This window comes from Lygodium microphyllum, chromosome 7 (assembly GCF_053477565.2).
Source record: "Lygodium microphyllum isolate KBCC chromosome 7, Lygodium_microphyllum_v1.1.10, whole genome shotgun sequence".
NCBI classification, from domain to species: domain Eukaryota; kingdom Viridiplantae; phylum Streptophyta; class Polypodiopsida; order Schizaeales; family Lygodiaceae; genus Lygodium; species Lygodium microphyllum.
This window is the reverse complement of record NC_141141.1, coordinates 13,104,587-13,121,456: the sequence shown is the minus strand read 5'-3', so window position 1 is coordinate 13,121,456 and position 16,870 is coordinate 13,104,587. Positions and strand designations below refer to the sequence as shown.

The 16,870-nt window shown below is 43.7% G+C and overlaps 2 protein-coding genes across 2 annotated transcripts; one reads left to right on the top strand and one right to left on the bottom strand.

Annotated features, from left to right (window-relative positions):
* Positions 1-331: 331 nt before the first annotated feature.
* LOC148033191 (uncharacterized) lies at positions 332-3,622 on the bottom strand. The gene is made up of 2 exons (XM_087682354.1): positions 1,844-3,622; positions 332-1,555 (listed from the first exon to the last, which is right to left on the bottom strand). The coding sequence occupies exons 1-2, from the start codon at positions 3,620-3,622 to the stop codon at positions 332-334; spliced, it is 3,003 nt and encodes a 1,000-aa protein (XP_087538480.1).
* Positions 3,623-4,081: 459 nt separating this feature from the next.
* On the top strand, positions 4,082-5,923 carry LOC148033190 (uncharacterized). Its single transcript, XM_087681059.1, has one exon. The coding sequence runs from the start codon at positions 4,493-4,495 to the stop codon at positions 5,819-5,821; it is 1,329 nt and encodes a 442-aa protein (XP_087537185.1). The 5' UTR covers positions 4,082-4,492; the 3' UTR covers positions 5,822-5,923.
* Positions 5,924-16,870: the final 10,947 nt, after the last annotated feature.

Genomic DNA, 16,870 nt, shown 5'->3' with positions numbered 1-16,870 from the left:
AGAGAAGGAAGGAGTCTCACTTGTAGCTTTCTTGCTTGCACAATGGGGGAATACACACAAAGGTGGAGGCTGAAAATAGTTTTCCTCTTCTTAGTTGTGTAAGCCAAAAGAACTCTCATACAAAGAAATAGAAGAACCCTATATATGGGTCTCAAACCAAACTCAACTAACTAAGGTGGCATACTAACTGAGCCACGAACTAGAGTAGATAAGGATAGCTATCATGTAGCTATTATTCATGGGCGGTGTACCAACCGCGTCTGCAACTGACAAGTCGGTGACATAAATACACAACGGTCACCCTGGCGTATCACGAGTGGAGCTCGATATCTCAACACCACCTCCTTTCTGTAGCATCCAATTTCTTAGATTCATAACAAACTAGGTGTCCATCTTGCATAAGCACACCCCCAATGGCGTATGTTGAGGCATCAGTATGGACTTCGAATGGGTGGGAAAAATCTGCCATCTTGAGGACTGGTGCCTGTATCATCATCTGCTTGAGTTGGTCAAAGGCCTGCTGTTGCTTATCTGTCCACTGAAAAGTAGTTGTGGGGGATGTCAAATCAGTTAAGGGCGCTGTGAGCTTGCTGTAGTCTTGAATAAAACGGCGACAGAACACTGTAAAGCCCAAAAACTCTCTGAGTTGTCCAAGCTTAGTAGGGGGTTGCCACTTCACGACCGCTTGCACCTTCTGAGGATCAATTGCAATACCATCCGACTTGATCAAGAAGCCTAAAAAATCTATCTGCTCAACTGCAAACTCGCACTTCTCTGGCTTAACATATAGTTGATGATGGCGGAGCCGGGAGAAAACTTTGTGCAAGTGCTCCAAATGCTCCTCCAGAGTTTTGCTGTAAATCAACACATCATCAATATAGATGATTACAAAATCATCTAGGAAATCAATAAAAACTTTATCCATTAGTTCACAAAAGGTTGCTGGTGCATTAGTGAGTCCCTCAGGCATCACCAGCCATTCATAACTGCCATAACGACTCCTAAAAGCTGTCTTTTCTTCGTCCCCCTCTGCTATTCTGATCTGATGATATCCTGACCTCAAGTCGAGATGCGTGAAAAACCGGGCACCTTGAAGCCGATCCAATAAATCATCCACTACAGGCACGGGATATCGATTTCTGACTGTGAATTTGTTGAGAGCCCGGTAATCTGTACATAACCGAAGTGAGCCGTCCTTCTTCTTAATAAAGAGTACTGGAGCTCCATAGGGGGATCTACTTGGCCGCATGTGCCCAGAGGCTTCCATTTGACCTATCTGCTTCTTGAGCTCCACCAGTTCCGTGCCTGTCATCCTGTAAATTGGCCCAGCTGGAGGTTGAGCTCCTGGCAAAAGATTAATCTTATGATCGACACTTCTGCGAGGCGGCAATCCATCAGGCAAACGGTCAGGCATGACCTCTTGAAACTGATTAAGGAGCTCTTGCACCTTGTCGTTACCTATGGTCCAGATGATCTGCTGAATCACTGGCTCTTCTTGAATTACGCGTGTAATGCAAAGACGTAATTGCCCCCCATGTTTCAACTCTTTTTCTAGCTGCTTAGTCGTAATTTCTGAAATAGCTGAGATTTGAGTTTGATCCTAGTGATGCTGATGGGGAGTAGACGTATCCCCTATGAAGACTGGGATGGGGACTGGTTTGGGTGGAGGGTTGAATTGTTGATGTTGTTGAGAAACTATATTCACTTCAGGGTCTGGTAGCTACACTGTTGCGTGAAGAACTTTTGATGAAGCTTGCTTAACTGGTGTGTGCTGTTGCGGTGACTGTTTAGGAACCCATTTCTGTGTGTAGTTAGTATGAAGAGCGGAGATCGGGTCACTCACCGGCTTATTGTCGATATGAGTAGTCAGTAGATTTGGCGATGAAGATACAGCATGATCCTGAGATTTACTACGAAAGTATGGAACCCATACCACTATGGTTGGGGTTTGAAGATAAATCTTGTTTCTTTGCATCCCCAAATTTTGCACTACATGATGATCTACCCAATCCATTCCTAAAATACCCTCAAACCCATCCATGGGCACAACAATGAAGTTTAACTTTGCTTGCCACTGCCCTATTTGCACTAGAACATCCTTTGCCAATTCACAAGCTTTGTATTTTCCCTGCATGAATGACACTTCGACAACTGCTGCCTTTGAGGGCCTGACGCCCAGTCGCACTGCTACCTGCGGTGAAAGAAAATTATGTGTGGCACCAGTGTCCACCATTAAACTTTGCGAAACGTCTTCCACTGCTGCCTGCACATACATATTGTTGATGCTAGGAATAAAAGCAGGCATAGTAGGAGGGGTGTGAGCCCCGACAGCACCGACTTTAGCTTGATGATCCCAATTCTTACTATCTTCTTCAATTTCTATGATATGAACTGAGGATTGGGGCAACGCGGTATCAGCTTGAACATAAGCTGCCCTAGACCCACTTGTTGATGGCGTTGCCCCTTTGGAACAAGCTCGAGCGAAGTGGGGGCCTCCACATAAATTACATGCTATGGGCCCTCCCTTTCCTCTATATCCGCTAGAATAACCCCCCCGCGATGAAAAATTACTTCGACCGGCTCCTGGACCTGTAGATCTAAAGGTTGTAGATGTACTGGCAGGGCTGGAGTTGGTGCGTGTACCTTTAGTATACTCAATTCGAAGGGGTTGTTGATTTGACCATCCCGTTTCTGCACTAGCATTGGTTTGATTGAACCCTTGACTTGTTCTTGGAGTCCATGATGTGCCACCAGAAGACGTATTGCGCATGGATTCGACTTGCCTACCTTCAAAATCCATGAGCCTTTCGGCCATATTCATAGCATCTGCAACTGTAGCTGGCTGCTGTTTTTCTATTTCTTGACGAGCCCAGCATTGCAGACCATATAGAAAACCATGTAGTTTTGTCGTCGGATCCATGTCGTGAAGCTGAAGCATAAGAGATCGGTATTTTTGAATGTAATCCCTCATTCTTCCAGTATACTGCTTGAGGAAACGCCATTCGTCTCTGACTTTGAAGGGCTCATTCTTGGGAACAAAATAATCTATCATCGCTTTCTGTAGATCCTCCCAAGAAAGTTTGCCCCCCTGCTGTTCCTCCTCAAACATAAGCCACTTAGCCGCGTCTCCATCTAATAACTGAGCTGCTGCGAGACCTTTGCGGCGGCTTGAAATTTTCATTAATTTCAGGTACCCGTCCACCTCACGGATCCATCTATTTAAGCTGACGGAGTCTCTTTCTCCTTTGTATTTGTTCGGTGGTTGCGGTTTAAATTTTCCCATTTCATCCAAAGACGAATCATCCCGATCTCTTCTGTCTTTCTTTCTGCGTCTTCTATGTGGTTCAACTTCATTATCTATTTCAGCCTGAATTTTTCCCATAGCTTTGGGCAACATTGTGGCCAAAAGATATTGCATCATACCCCGCATGGCCTCAATAGAGTTGGGCTCCCTACGAAACGCCACTCTTTCCTTCAATGTTGCATCCAAATCATCCTCATGTTCCGTTGGGTACTCTTCCCCAACCTCCATTTGAGGTTTACTAGCCCCAATTCCGAGGGCTACCGAGATTTCATCTCGTTCCTCTCTAGCTGCACTTTTATTTTTGTTGCGTCCACCCATTTTTGATGACACACAACTAGCTTTCCACTATGATCACTTCCACGCCCGTTGAAGGTCCTGCCTTCGCGTGAGGAGAGGCTCTGATACCAAGTGTTACACACTAGGAGTGAGTAAGGTAAATATCCCCAAGATGACTTTGGCACAACATAACACGTCACGTCACAGCACGACACGGCGCGGCACGGTATGGCACGGCACGACACGTCACGTCACGACATAACACGATTGCAAGAAAAGAGAGAGAGTTTTGAGAATGAAAGTGAGAAGATGTTTTAGATTGAGAAAGATTTACAAAGGAACAGGCAATTCGAAGATGGCGCAACACGCTACCAATATCGTCTCAACAGCGTTTGGTAAGGAAGCAAGAGGATGCTCGCTTATAAACAGCAACAACCAAGCAAAGAAGGGCACCCCCACATCGCCTCCATCATGGCCTCATTAGTATCACAATTTATATAAGGTTTCCATCTATTTATATGTTCTCCGTCGACGCCGCATTCTTGTGTAGTCCTCCCCCCTCGCACGCCTCCTCCCCCCGCCTTCCTCTTGACTGTCCCGACCCCTTCTGCAGCCCTGACGCCTCCCGTCTTCGACCCCTCCGGCGGTAGGGTTCGCACAGACGATACACCCCTCCATCGGCTGTCCATGGCTTCGCCGCCTCAGCTCGCCTCCCCCATGCTCCACGAGCCCGGGTAAGGTCCTTCGTCCGGTCACCTCTCGTTTTCTCGCATCCTTCGTTGATCGACTGGAGAGTCTTCCCAGCCTGTACGAATCCCTAACTGGCACGGCTCCTTATTTACCCCCCTTGTGTTTTGGAAAAAGTCTGATCGAGTTATACAAACCAAGTCAGTGAGAACTCCTTGTAATGTAATGTGGAACACGGCTGCTTGGAACCCTTGGGTTGATGGAAACCAGGAAGTTGTAGTCGATGAGCCGGAGAGTGACCTTGCCATTAAGTCGGAGAGTGCGCACGGGGCTGTGCCTGGTAAGGCTGTCTTCTCGGACACTAACTTCGGCGCAAAACGGCAGAGACGTCCCAGTGTGCGGTTGAATGAGATTGGTGATCACCCTGCAGCCACATTTTCAGACTTGTCTTTAAAGAAGAAGGCCTCATGCAAACCCTTGTCCAGCAGTCACACATTGCAGGAAGGCCAGAGTGGCTTTTCAGAGGGTAATGGGGCCTTAGAAGACAATCCTGTCCCTGCCAAGCCGAGCAAGTCCACAAAAATCCGTCCGTTGGTTCATATGAAAGATGGAAGCTTCCCTGAACCAAACACCCGAGATGATGCCGGTGACTCACAGGGGTGCTTTATGCCAGCAGATCTTCCTTCTTCTCATTACATAAAAAATGACAGTCAAACAGATGTACAGGTGTTAACATCTCAGAGTTTAAATGGCAGGAGAAAGCTTGTAGAGGTCATGAAGAAGAGAGGCAGAAATACTAATCGGAGGAGTGGAATGCCGAGGGTTAGAGGTTCAGTTGAGAAGCTAACAGTAGCTACCGGCTCACATCACACTGAAAGGGTTACAGGCACAGATGCTTCCCTAGATCCTCAGTCTGATGAGGCCTATGATACTGATATGCCTGAAGGCTACAGAGAATGTGACTTTGAACTGTCTGATACCCAAGAGATCAGCCATTCATTAGAGACGGAACCTACAGCTGCTGTTGTTTCAATGAAGCACCGTTCGTATGGCCAGTGGGGCAATCAACATGGACTGGCTAATGGGGAACATGCTGCAAAAAAAGACATGCAGGGCACTGAAGATAAGAGAGCGAGCACTAATAGCCCAGTCAGGATGATTGAGAACAGGAGGGATGGGCTTGAGCTAAGTTCTGAAGCAGAAGTTAAATCCTTAGGTGTAAATTCCATGCAGGACGATAAGAATAAGCACGTGCTAGAGGCCAAACAGAGCAAGGAACCCACAAGTAGAAATCCAGAGCTGCAGTTAGGACAAGTGCAACTGCCAGTGAGGCAGTATTCACCACTTTCATGTGGAGTAAAAGGATGGTTACAGAATCTTGGCTTAGGTAGGTATGCACAACTTTTTGAAACCCATGAAGTTGATACAGAAGTTTTGCCTTTGCTGACCCTAGATGATCTGAAGGAGATGGGGATCAGTGCTGTTGGTACTCGCAGGAAGATGTTTTATGCAATTCAACAACTTGGGAAGGGTCTGTTGGGAAGATCAGACTGATCAGTTTTTTGCATTGCTTTTCAAGTGGCCATTGTACATGCCAGAATTGTAACTTGTATCCGATGGTCTAGATAGACCTTTTATATAATTTCATGTGCGTTACTTGGAGGCTTCTCTAAAATCCTTTCTCTGTGCTCCTTTAAAGACATTTTAGATGTTTTGCTGGCATAAAAACGGAATAAGGTCTAGGTTTTTGGCACAATGTAGGAAGTTAGATTGCAGCTACTTAGCGTTGAGAACTGGTATACATGTTTTTGTATGAATGGATTCAGTTTGTCAAGCATCAGAGCCGTTGGCCTTCTTTGTGCTACACACATTCATTGAAACCTTGTTGCAATTATGGGTCATCCCAAACCTTTTGGATTAGGATTATAGCTTTATTCCAGATATCAGTTTTTATGTTGAAGTTTCATTCACTATTTCAGTATATTCTGCGCGAATTTGTGTGCACTATTTGGTGAGTTGTGTTGGATTTTGAGGTGTAGTGATGAAGGCTTGTATACTAGCGTTTGTATGCTCACCATGCTGTAAGGGTCTCAAGCATGCAGATGCATACTTAAGATTGTTGATGTGGCAGCAATTGCTGGAATGATTGCGTTGAATATTCATTCCAAAGTGAAATGTGCTTAATGCCCTTTCTCTATAGATTGTGAACTATGTCACAAACTTTGACTTAACTTTTCTTCTGGATGCCATCTACTGGTTTATAGATTCTTGAATGAGTATAGAGGACTTGTTTGTTTTCCTTCGCTTAAGTTGGCTTGCATCTGTAGTTATAAGAACCTCTCAAATTGTGGATTGTATCCAGCCAACTATGGGTTTGTGGCAACGAGACACATTACAGATAATAGGAATGGCTTTTGCTGGTAACAAGTATGCAAAGAATAAGAATGAATGTCCTGCCATTATCCAAGTTCATATTTAGGGTGGTTTTGAACCTGGAGTCTGTGATCTTGAGGAGGCCATCCTGGATATAATCTTCTACAGCTGTTGACTGGATGTGGATACCAGATAGCATGGTAGTGGGTCCCAAATTTAAAGGGGTCTTGCACCCATCCACCTTTATGATGTGACAGAGTTACGTTGCATAACAGATTATTCAGTACTATACATAATGTCAATGTGCCAACCCAATGTAGCATCTTACAAGACCTTACTGCTTCTTGCAAGTTGGTTAGAAAAGGATGTGGGTGTATTACCCTATATACTACCTCCTATGCTACTGACACTCATCTGTTATAGCATGCTGTATGATAAGCTGATGGCTGGAGATACACTTTAGGGGGCGCCTCTTATCTGTTATAGCATGCTTTATGATAAGCTGATGGTTGAAGGCGTACTTTAGCGGTTGCAGCTGCCAGCTGGACAAAATTTTGTGCCGCAAGCTTACACTGATGATTTAGTTCTTATCCTGCTATTGCAGCATTGCAATCATTTACGAGACCATAAGTTTAGAAATCAAAGTTATTTCCTGGCTTCAAGTTTTTTGGTCCATTCTCATTGCATATATTCAGTGCTTGTGGTCTGGAGGGAAAATTGACATAAAGATTGGTCTCACGAGCTTTTAGAAAATTTGAAGTATAGAAAAAAGGCATTGGTCACATGTTGGAGTTCAATGCACTAGATGGTTGTTAGTGGGAGAATTAGCTGGAATGTTCACACTAAATTTTCTTTTTGAAGTGATAAGTTTTCAAAGTACACTTTATTGATAGATCCCAAGTCTCTGGCAAAATTTTCTCATCTTTACTATCTGCTGGTATGAATGATCATGGGGTTCTCATTGGTTTCTCTTTGTGTAAGTTGGCCTGCTCTTTAAAATTGGGCATAGTAGTATGATTGTTCATGGAGGTTTCTGTATGGGTGTTTTTTTTCCCTTTTTCCTTTTTTTTGGGGGGCAGGGGAGGGTGTGCAATTCTTGTCTGAGGTGTTTTGTTCAAGGCTGAAGCTGATGAATTGAAATCCCTTTCACGTGGCTGATTGGTTGAGCTCTGTGCCCTAAGCTTTGGGCAAATGGAGATCTCATGGATGGAGTGGTTTACCGTGGACTTTTTCAGGCCTTACAGACAGGAGTATGTGCTTTGTATAATTTACTATTCTTGGACCATCGGCATTTTATGTATTGGGAACTCGAACGTGTCTGTTTGTGCCAATGGGGTTATGTTGCATATGTCATGGAAAAGATGGGTTTTGGCCACAAAATATTCAAAGCAAATACAATGTTAACATGCCAAAACTCAATCTAGCATCATACAAGACCTTTACTGTTTCTTGCAAGTCAGCTAGGCAAAGGATGTTCATGGTGGCTGCTTCAGAGATGCAGGTTAAGTTGGAGAATGTTTTTCACTTTGGCATTGTATGTAAGGCTTCAAATTGTTCAGTCCATTCTCATGGAGTATATTCAGTGTTTCTGGTTGGAGGAAAATTGGCATAAATATTTCTCTCAGGAAATGAAGTTTTTAAAAGAAATCAAAGTCTACAGAAAGGGCTATTTTATGAAGGCTTCAAGTATTTTTGTCCATTCTCATGGTACAGATTCAGTGTTTGTGATCTTGAGGTACACACACACACACATACACACACATTTCATGCATGCAATGAAATGTGAACTTTTTTAGAAATCAAAATATGCAAAAAATTGTATCAAGATTGTGGACCCTTGGCAATGTCTAATCTCCCACCGGACATGATACTAGAATTTCTTGAATGTGATAATTATTGGGAAATAGTTGTGTTTGCAGGGTGGGGAGGCCACCTAGGGGGTGGCTTTAACGTGATTAGAAAGTATATAGCAGACACTAGTTCAGGAACCTTAAAGGACTTCTCTCTTGTAAACACATTGAGGGTGAAGCTCTTCTGGAGGTGGTTTGTCAGCTTGGTTGGTTCTTTGATTACCTTGGGCTAAAAGAAGATACGGTTTTGGGGATGCATCATGGGACCATCTAGAGGAGGCTTAAAGGTGGGTTCTTGGGTAGAGGCATAGGGGGTTAATACCGGGTATGGCAATCTGGGTGGATGCAATATTTAGTTCTTCACAACAACATATGTACATTGATGTGAGAAAAACCACGCTAGATTTGTTAGAAGTGGGGGCAGTCATGGAAGTGTGAGAAATTGCTGTAATAGATGGTAGAAGCTCAAACACAAAGAGAAACATTGCAAATAACAAAGAAAGAGAATGCTTGGAAAATGGAATCCATAGAGCAAGGCACAAGACAATACAAACATGGGCTTTGAGACACCAATAGTGGACATGGTCTCCCTCATAAAGATACCAAAGTGGAAGACCGGTCAAGTAGCCCCAAAGTAGGCCCCCAAGTACCAATCGGCTAGATGGGGATTGGCACCCAAAATTAGGGTGGTTGGCAATTGTATATTGTATTGCACTAGATCACTCTTGATTTGAGAGAGTGTTAGCAGATATTGTCAGTTCGTGGGTGAGTCTGTGCATGTATTTCTTCTAGATATTATGTGGATTGTATTTTTGGCACAATTTATGGCCACTTGATCACTTTTTGATTGCAAGGAGAATGAGAAGATTGAAAGTAACAAGAGAGAGAAGCATTGGTGGTCTCCCCTTGGATGGGGTAGGGAGAATATTTCCCCAGAGCTTGAACAAGATTTCATTCTAAAAACAGATGTTTTATTAGGACAGTTAAGCAAGGTTGTCCCCTTCGTAAATTTGGGAGAGCCCATTAGCATTATCCCAAAAGGTGCACAAGCAAAAGTCAATTACATAGATATGATAGAGAAGATAGTTGTGATGAATCAAACTAAGTCCCTACAAGGGACAAAAGTATGGATAGCGGATGAGTTGATCCCACTCTAGCATAATAAACATTGACCAATAAAACTTAAAAGAGTTTATAATCTTTGAGTGCTTTGTGAACATTTAAGTTGAAACCATTTAACTCTCTTTTCTAACGTGTGATTGCTTGGCCAGATCGTGTGAGAGAAATTGGTTAGCATACACTCATACACACTAAGATCTGCATTAGGCTAAGCACATGTAGTTATTAAATCAACTAATTAATTGTCACTCTAACTTAAGTATGCTATGGACCCTACATGAGATGCACATGGCCAAACAAGTTTAATGTTTCCACATTTTCTACTTGTTGGATATCATAAAAAATGAGTAGATTCTAATCTTGAAATGCAAATTATCATTTTGTTCCAACTAGGTAAATGCTAATGAGTTCAAGTTGACCAATGCAACTCTAAAGAATGTTAACAAAGAGCACAATGAGGAGCAAGAGGCTATCTTTAGGGACCTCTATATGGAGTTGGAAGAGATCGCTCTTACGAAACAATGTATTTTTAAATGAACATGCAAAATAACACATTGTATTCTTAAAACTTTTATGGACATTCTATACTATTGCATATTTACATGTTGAACATATCGTATGAATCGTACAAAACCACACAGAGAGGTGACCATAGAGAGTCACAACTTGCATGGTTGACAAAGCCTCATACATAAGGTACAACTTCTCCCATACTTCTAAAGCTATCATGTAAGAGGTAACTTTTGGAAGGAACTCTTTAGAGATGCATCTAAGAAATGTAGAGTAGGCATGAGCATCATTTGTCTCCCAAGTAAGAATTGCCTCCTTGTAGTTGTCTCGGTCCTAGTTGTCTGGAATCGGATTTGGCATCCCCCGGAGATGCAAGATAGCTATTGAAATATATACCACAAGTGCTTCTACACAAATCAAGCTTTCATCATGGCACTTGAGGTGAGATATTCATGACTCAAAAAACTTGAAGCTTATCTTTAGTAGAACATAAAGGAGGTGCAATTGAAGAAGAGGGGTAGTGAAGATGAAGTAAGGAAGAGTTGTAGTGGGAGACAACTGCCAAGACTTTAGCCCAAGATTCCAAGAGTTCAAGTAGTGAAGGATAAACAAACAAAGTGACAATTGCAAAATTGAAAGAGATTAAGCAAAATAGAGACTAGGGCACAGCCTGCACAAGGTTAAATGCACAATTTGCAATATAGAAATCAATCGTCCAATTTGAAAACAATGTTGTCTAGACTTGTAGCAAATCAAAAAACTGAAAATGCAGGCAGATGGAGCATAAATGCGGAGAAAGAAAGTATAAAACCAGTTGGTTGAGCACTTAGTATGGTCACCCCACCCTACAACATATGCATATATTGAAAATGCACAAGCAGCTACAATAAATGCAAGGTACAGGTAGTCACATGTGGGTAGAAAATAGGCCAAATTCAAAGGATTTGATATTGCCTAGGCTAGAAAATAGTAAGCAAGAAAACTTAAACTTGCAATAGAAAAGCAACACCATGAATACTAATATGGACGTCTAATACCATGTCAAAAGTAGGAGCAGTGGTAGAAGCGTGAGAACTTGCTATAATAGATTGCACAAATGCAAGCCTGAGTTTGGAACATGTAGAACTTCCGAGATGGGGCTTGAAGAATGGTTTGGCATTTACAATCAAGTGCCAACACCACTAATAGGCACTAATGAGATGTTACCAACAATGACTATACCCTTAGATGGATGAAGATCCTGCAACAAATCTCCTCGAGGATGTTAGCCTACCTATTTTAGTCACGTCAATCTATTTGTAGAGAACTGCTTATTGTTTCAAGCGTTCCAAACCGAGCAATAATGGCTACCTCTCACATAGCCGATGTGCTATCCATCTCTATGGGTATAGTGAGTTTACCTCCATGCCCGATTGAGTTACCTCCTCTCCCGAGCACTCCGGTAGCTCCACGATCCGAGTGCAAGCTTCAAGCAAGCTCCATCCTCAAGCTTCACGCTCCAAGCTCCATTGTCGTGAGCAAGAGAAGAGAAGAGAAGAGAAGAGAAGAGAAGAGAAGAGAAGAGAAGAGAAGAGAAGAAAAGAAAAGAAAAGAAGATGGAGAGCTTCTCCTCCTTGGTTTGTCACCCTCACACACTCACTCCCTTACACTCTCACACTCCCTCTCTCAAGCACAAGCTCAAGCAAGCAAGCAGAAGAAGAAGAAGAAGAAGAAGAAGAAGAAGAAGAAGAAGAAGAAGAAGAAGAAGAGGAGGAGAGCTACTTTTGGCTGTACACAAGAATGAGCTTCTCATTCACTTTTCAACATTATATAAAAAACCCTAAATCCCTTTTTGGGCGGTCATCCCCTTATCCCCTTTTTTACATGGCCGGCCGTAGCCTAGGCCCTTTTTCCCATTGTCCTTCTATCTTCCTAGCTTCCTTCGTACCGCCCATCTACCTTTACAATTTGCATGGGGTGAGAGTCCGGTGCTCTTAAAATAAATCACAATGCGCCTTGCGCTCTTTTACAGAAGTATTAATTTGCACTTTTTCTTGTGCACCTTTCTCCTTGATGTAGGACTTTTTTGCACTTCTTGTGTTTCCATATTTTTCTTGGCGCGCCTTCGTCTTCCATTTCACTTTTGCCTTGGCCTTGTCTTCTACTTTGGATTTCCCAGATTTTCCACGTTCATATGAGGGTTAACATTACTCCCTCCTAGACGAGTGCCAGTCCCATGGCACTCACCGTCGTAGATAGCAGGCTTTGGCATGTACCGAAGACATGGGTGGAAGGGACATCTATGGTTTGCCTTGGAGGATTTTTGGTGGTGGTGTAGATGAAGGTCGTTGGGGTCACGTTGTTGGCCTAGGTGGCTGGTGGTAGGGTTGTTGGAGTTGGTGATAGGGCTATTCTTTTTTGGGAATTGCACTAATGGCTGGCATAGGTGTTGCTTTTTTGGGGATTCTACACATGACAATTCTATGGTGGGCTTGTATAATGATAAAGGATAAGAATTTAGATTTGAGTGTTGATGAAGGGCTGACGATACTTTCATCGGAGTCTGCAATACATGCAATTGAAAACTGTTATAGGTGGTCTCTCCCTGGGGGTAGTCTAGTCTTCTTATCTGCACAAGACATACTTTGATTAGTTTGGGAGGCGGGTCGAACTCTAAGCAAAAGCTAAGAGTATTGTCCTGCACTTGAGGATCCAAACTATGTATATATTGTGGTGCATATATTATGCGAGTGCACGTGGATATTTAGATATTACGTAGGTAGAAGACTGCTGGTCTGGTGCCGCGTAGCAACGTGTGGATGAAGCAAAGTTGTCAATGTTGAGAAGAAGTACACATGAAGGGTATGGGTCATCCTTTGCACTGTGACAACACAATGTAGCATAATTGAACTCATCAACATCTTACTTTTTGGTAGATGGTAGTTACTTGTCTTGCTCGATGAGTATGGTGGACTTCCCATGGTCGTTCGTGCGTTGCTTACCACGATCGATTGCAATGGTACTGAAGTGGAGTGCAAAAAAGAAATCATGCAAGTGGGTCAGGGTGACATGTCTAACCATAGGCGAGACAAGCTCCTCAGATGTGTCATGCCCTTGATGTGCCCTGAACAATTGTGGGGGGATGTGAAAAGGGCTAGGGGACTAGGGACGGAGCCAGTCGACCAAGGTCACTGGACGCACCTAACTTGAGGACCCCTAGGTGCTGTGATTGTGAGTGCTTGTTCCTTTTTCTTCCGTTGTTTCTTTATTTCTTTTCTTTTATTGTCCTTTCTTTTTGTTTTCTCTTTTTTTTTTTGAAATAAACCATTGCAATACATTGAGGCTATCAGCCTTTCATTTTGACTAGAAAATATAGAGAGCCAAAGGTTGTGAAAATGGATATTACAACGATAATTGTGTTACTAGCCTCGTTGCTGGGGGAACAGTTGTGAGGATGGGGAGATACACTTGAGATTTTGCAAAACCTCTTTGTGACATGCGACGTCGGTACAATTGAGGTAATAACTGTCGTGAGCCGAATGTAGGGTTTGACCTAGAAGGAGAGAGTAGCCAATGCCTATGCTTTGGGCCATGCTCAAATGCAGTATGGGCGTTCTACAAGGGTGATTTTCTCTTTCAGTAGTGAGACTTCTATCATGGCTCTTTGTGAGGTTGGTGGCCTGGAGGTGACTTGGACATTGAACACTTTTGTACAAAGACATGTGTCGTCCTGCATCCACTTGACACTTCGTGAGAGTATATGCAAGTCACATGCGCCAACTTTAAAAAACAGATGCAATGCAAAAAGACATTACTTCATCTAAATCCTATGGTGTTGACTATGATGCATATCATCGGCGCTTGTTAAAGACGTGACATATATTAGTAGCAGGTAAGGAAAGTTTGTACAGTCGGGAGCCTGCCCCTTTAACCACTTAAGGACAAAAAGTTATGGCAAGATGGCATTTAGTAAGCAGCTTATACAACATAGGGGCTATTCTATTTAGATGACGAAGCGGGGTGAGTCCGGGTGATGAGGAGGCATGGGCATTGCTGGTGAGGGCTCCTATCAGGACCAAGGCAGGGGAGATATCGGCTGTGACCCAAATGGTGTAGTCCCTGGCTGCTGCTGTTTCAAGAATGCTTTTAAATATTTCATCAAATTCCTTTTTGTTTCTAGCTTCCTTTTCCTCTTTCGAGCACTTGGTGTCCGAGTGTCTGGGGAGGGTCTACATGGTAGGGGTCACTACCCCCTGGGTGTTCCCTTGTGCCTTCCTCTTCCTGGACTGGGGAGGTTGCGACCTGCGTCCCGGACAGTGTCACTTTGGGCCTCGTTTTGACGTATACCTCTTTAGGGTAGGTATGTAGCACTCTGGTGGAGGAGCTTGTGCCGTATGCTTTCTCCAACGTCAGAGAGCTTCCTTGCAGTCCAACTGCACTGTGTGCTCCATGATGGCTACTATGGGGGAACCTGCAAAATGTGAACTAAGGGTTAGGCCGCCTTGAGGCAGGATAGAATTATTTGCACGAAAGGGATTAAATAGTGGATTATCAAGCGCATATGACAAGGAGGGGTGAGGTGAGGCATGCCGTGGTTGTTGTAGAGGGATAGTCCCCGTGATGATGTTTGTCCTACCTCGACTGCGGGTCGTATTCCAGCCAGTAGCAGATCTTTGCTCACTCCCAGTTGCACGGGCTAGTTGTGATGGAATGGGGCAGGGCTTGTCTCTGGAAGGATGGATCAGAAATAGGGGAAATCTTGTAGAAGGGGATGACGCCCTGTGTACACCCTCAGAGGTGTTGGTTAGGGCTTCCCATGGCAGGCATGAGGACTACATGCCCTCTACCTGGAGGTGGGAACGGTCCCACAACTTCTAGACGTGTGGTGAGAGGAAGACCCTTAGTAGGGGCTTAGCCTGTCAAACCCAAACTTTTCTCCCTACGCTTGACTATCATTGCTTGTGTGTGTGCTCGCTTTGCTTCTTTTTTTTGGGTATTATTTATACGCAGTCACAAAACATGTTGTTCATTTATGTACAATTTATGCATCCATGTCACTTCGTGAGGATAAAAACCAATTGTAGAACTCAGGATTGTACTGGAGTGTGGCACATGCATCCAGTACTAATAACAGCTTACTCAATAACAATAGATATTTTGCAACATTGAGTAGCATGGTATCTTGTCTGAGTCTACTCGCAACATGTAGCTCCTCCTCAGTGAGAATCTTATCAACTAGAGCATTTTGAATCTTATCAACCAAAGCATTTTCTTGGCTAGTTCCGGCTAAGTCCCTACCCCTAATGGCAGTCATGGCTCGAAAGGAAGTTGGCACCACATAGGTTAGGTCTCTTTGAGATCGCCATTTGGCCAATTGCTCCTTTGAGACTGCCATCATAATTTGGGCTCCCAGTTCGGCCATTGTAATGCGGTTTTCAAACGAACTTTTTTCGAATTAACTTTGATCCTCTGATTGCTCCTTTAGTTGCTCTATTTCTAAGAGATTTGGTTGGCAAAGCACATTGTTGAATGTCACAGTTAAGCGTAAGTCGTCGGCTTCCTCGTTAGAGATGAGTTGCATGCGCTTATGTAGGAGCTTGTCATAGTGCTCATCAAGATATTCTTGCTCAGGATAGAGAAAATGGCAAGTATTCCTCAAGCTGCTCCTTAGGGAATGCACCCATGTTTGCAAGGACATAGACACGTGCGTATAATTTGAGTTTCGCATCCAACTCAATTAAGCATTTTGTGACACTTCTATGTTCAATGAGGGCTTTCTCGGTTGCTATCTCATGATGCAAGGTTCTAGGAGTTTCCCTAGGCTTTAGCATAGCTGGGGGTTCATGCCTAGATGAGCAAGATTGGTCAACGCTAGGATTGCTTATGTCCTCGGGGTTTTCATGTTTCTCTTGAGGCCTTGCTGCTATTGTGTCATGGTTCTCCTTGGATGTGACCGGTATAGTCTTGTCACGTTGTTGTGTCAGTGTTGTATCCACTCTTGATTGGTTAATGCGAGTTTTGCTGTCAGTGGATTGAGTGTTACAAGCAATCGTTGATGGTAATGGTTGCTTTGACTTCTTAGAACACATAGATGCGTCTGAGGTTTCACCACTGCTAGGAGAGATGGTGATGGGTTCATTGGTGGATGGACTTAACGTTTTATTCCTCGGCTCTTTAGTGCTCTTGGTCTTGATCTTCTTGGCGTCTGCCGCCACTTGCAACTGCCGTTGTTGTTTTTGTTGTTTCCTCCTCTTTTTCTTAGGCAATTGAGGTGTATCCCTTGAAGACTCGGGATCCTGAACTAGATCATCTGTTGATGTGATTGGTTGGGCATCATCATTCTCTTTCTCTAGTGTGTCCTCGTGGAACATAGCTCCAGTTTGTTGAACAGCCTTGTGAGGTTGTGAGGGTACGACTACCGCTCCTCTTGGGGAGTCTAGCTCCTTAGTCAATTCTCCTTTGTTTAGCTCCTCATTCGATTCCTGATTGGAACCAGTAGCCACTAGTTTAGTGAACTGGCTATTGTTGGTGGATTGCGGTGCCAAGTCCTTAGGCAGATCAGAAGTGGTCATGTCTTTTGTTGCCCTTTGAGCATTCACTCATGCAGATCGAGCATCAATTGAGAGCTAGTCACAGTGGATTGCACAAGCATATCCTTAGGCTGATAACTAAGGGTGGTGTCATGTCCCACCTCTTGGATATTTAGAAGTTTAGATGGAGATAGAGATCAAGACTGAGCAGTTGCACTTGGCGACTAATGCTGTGCTTCCTG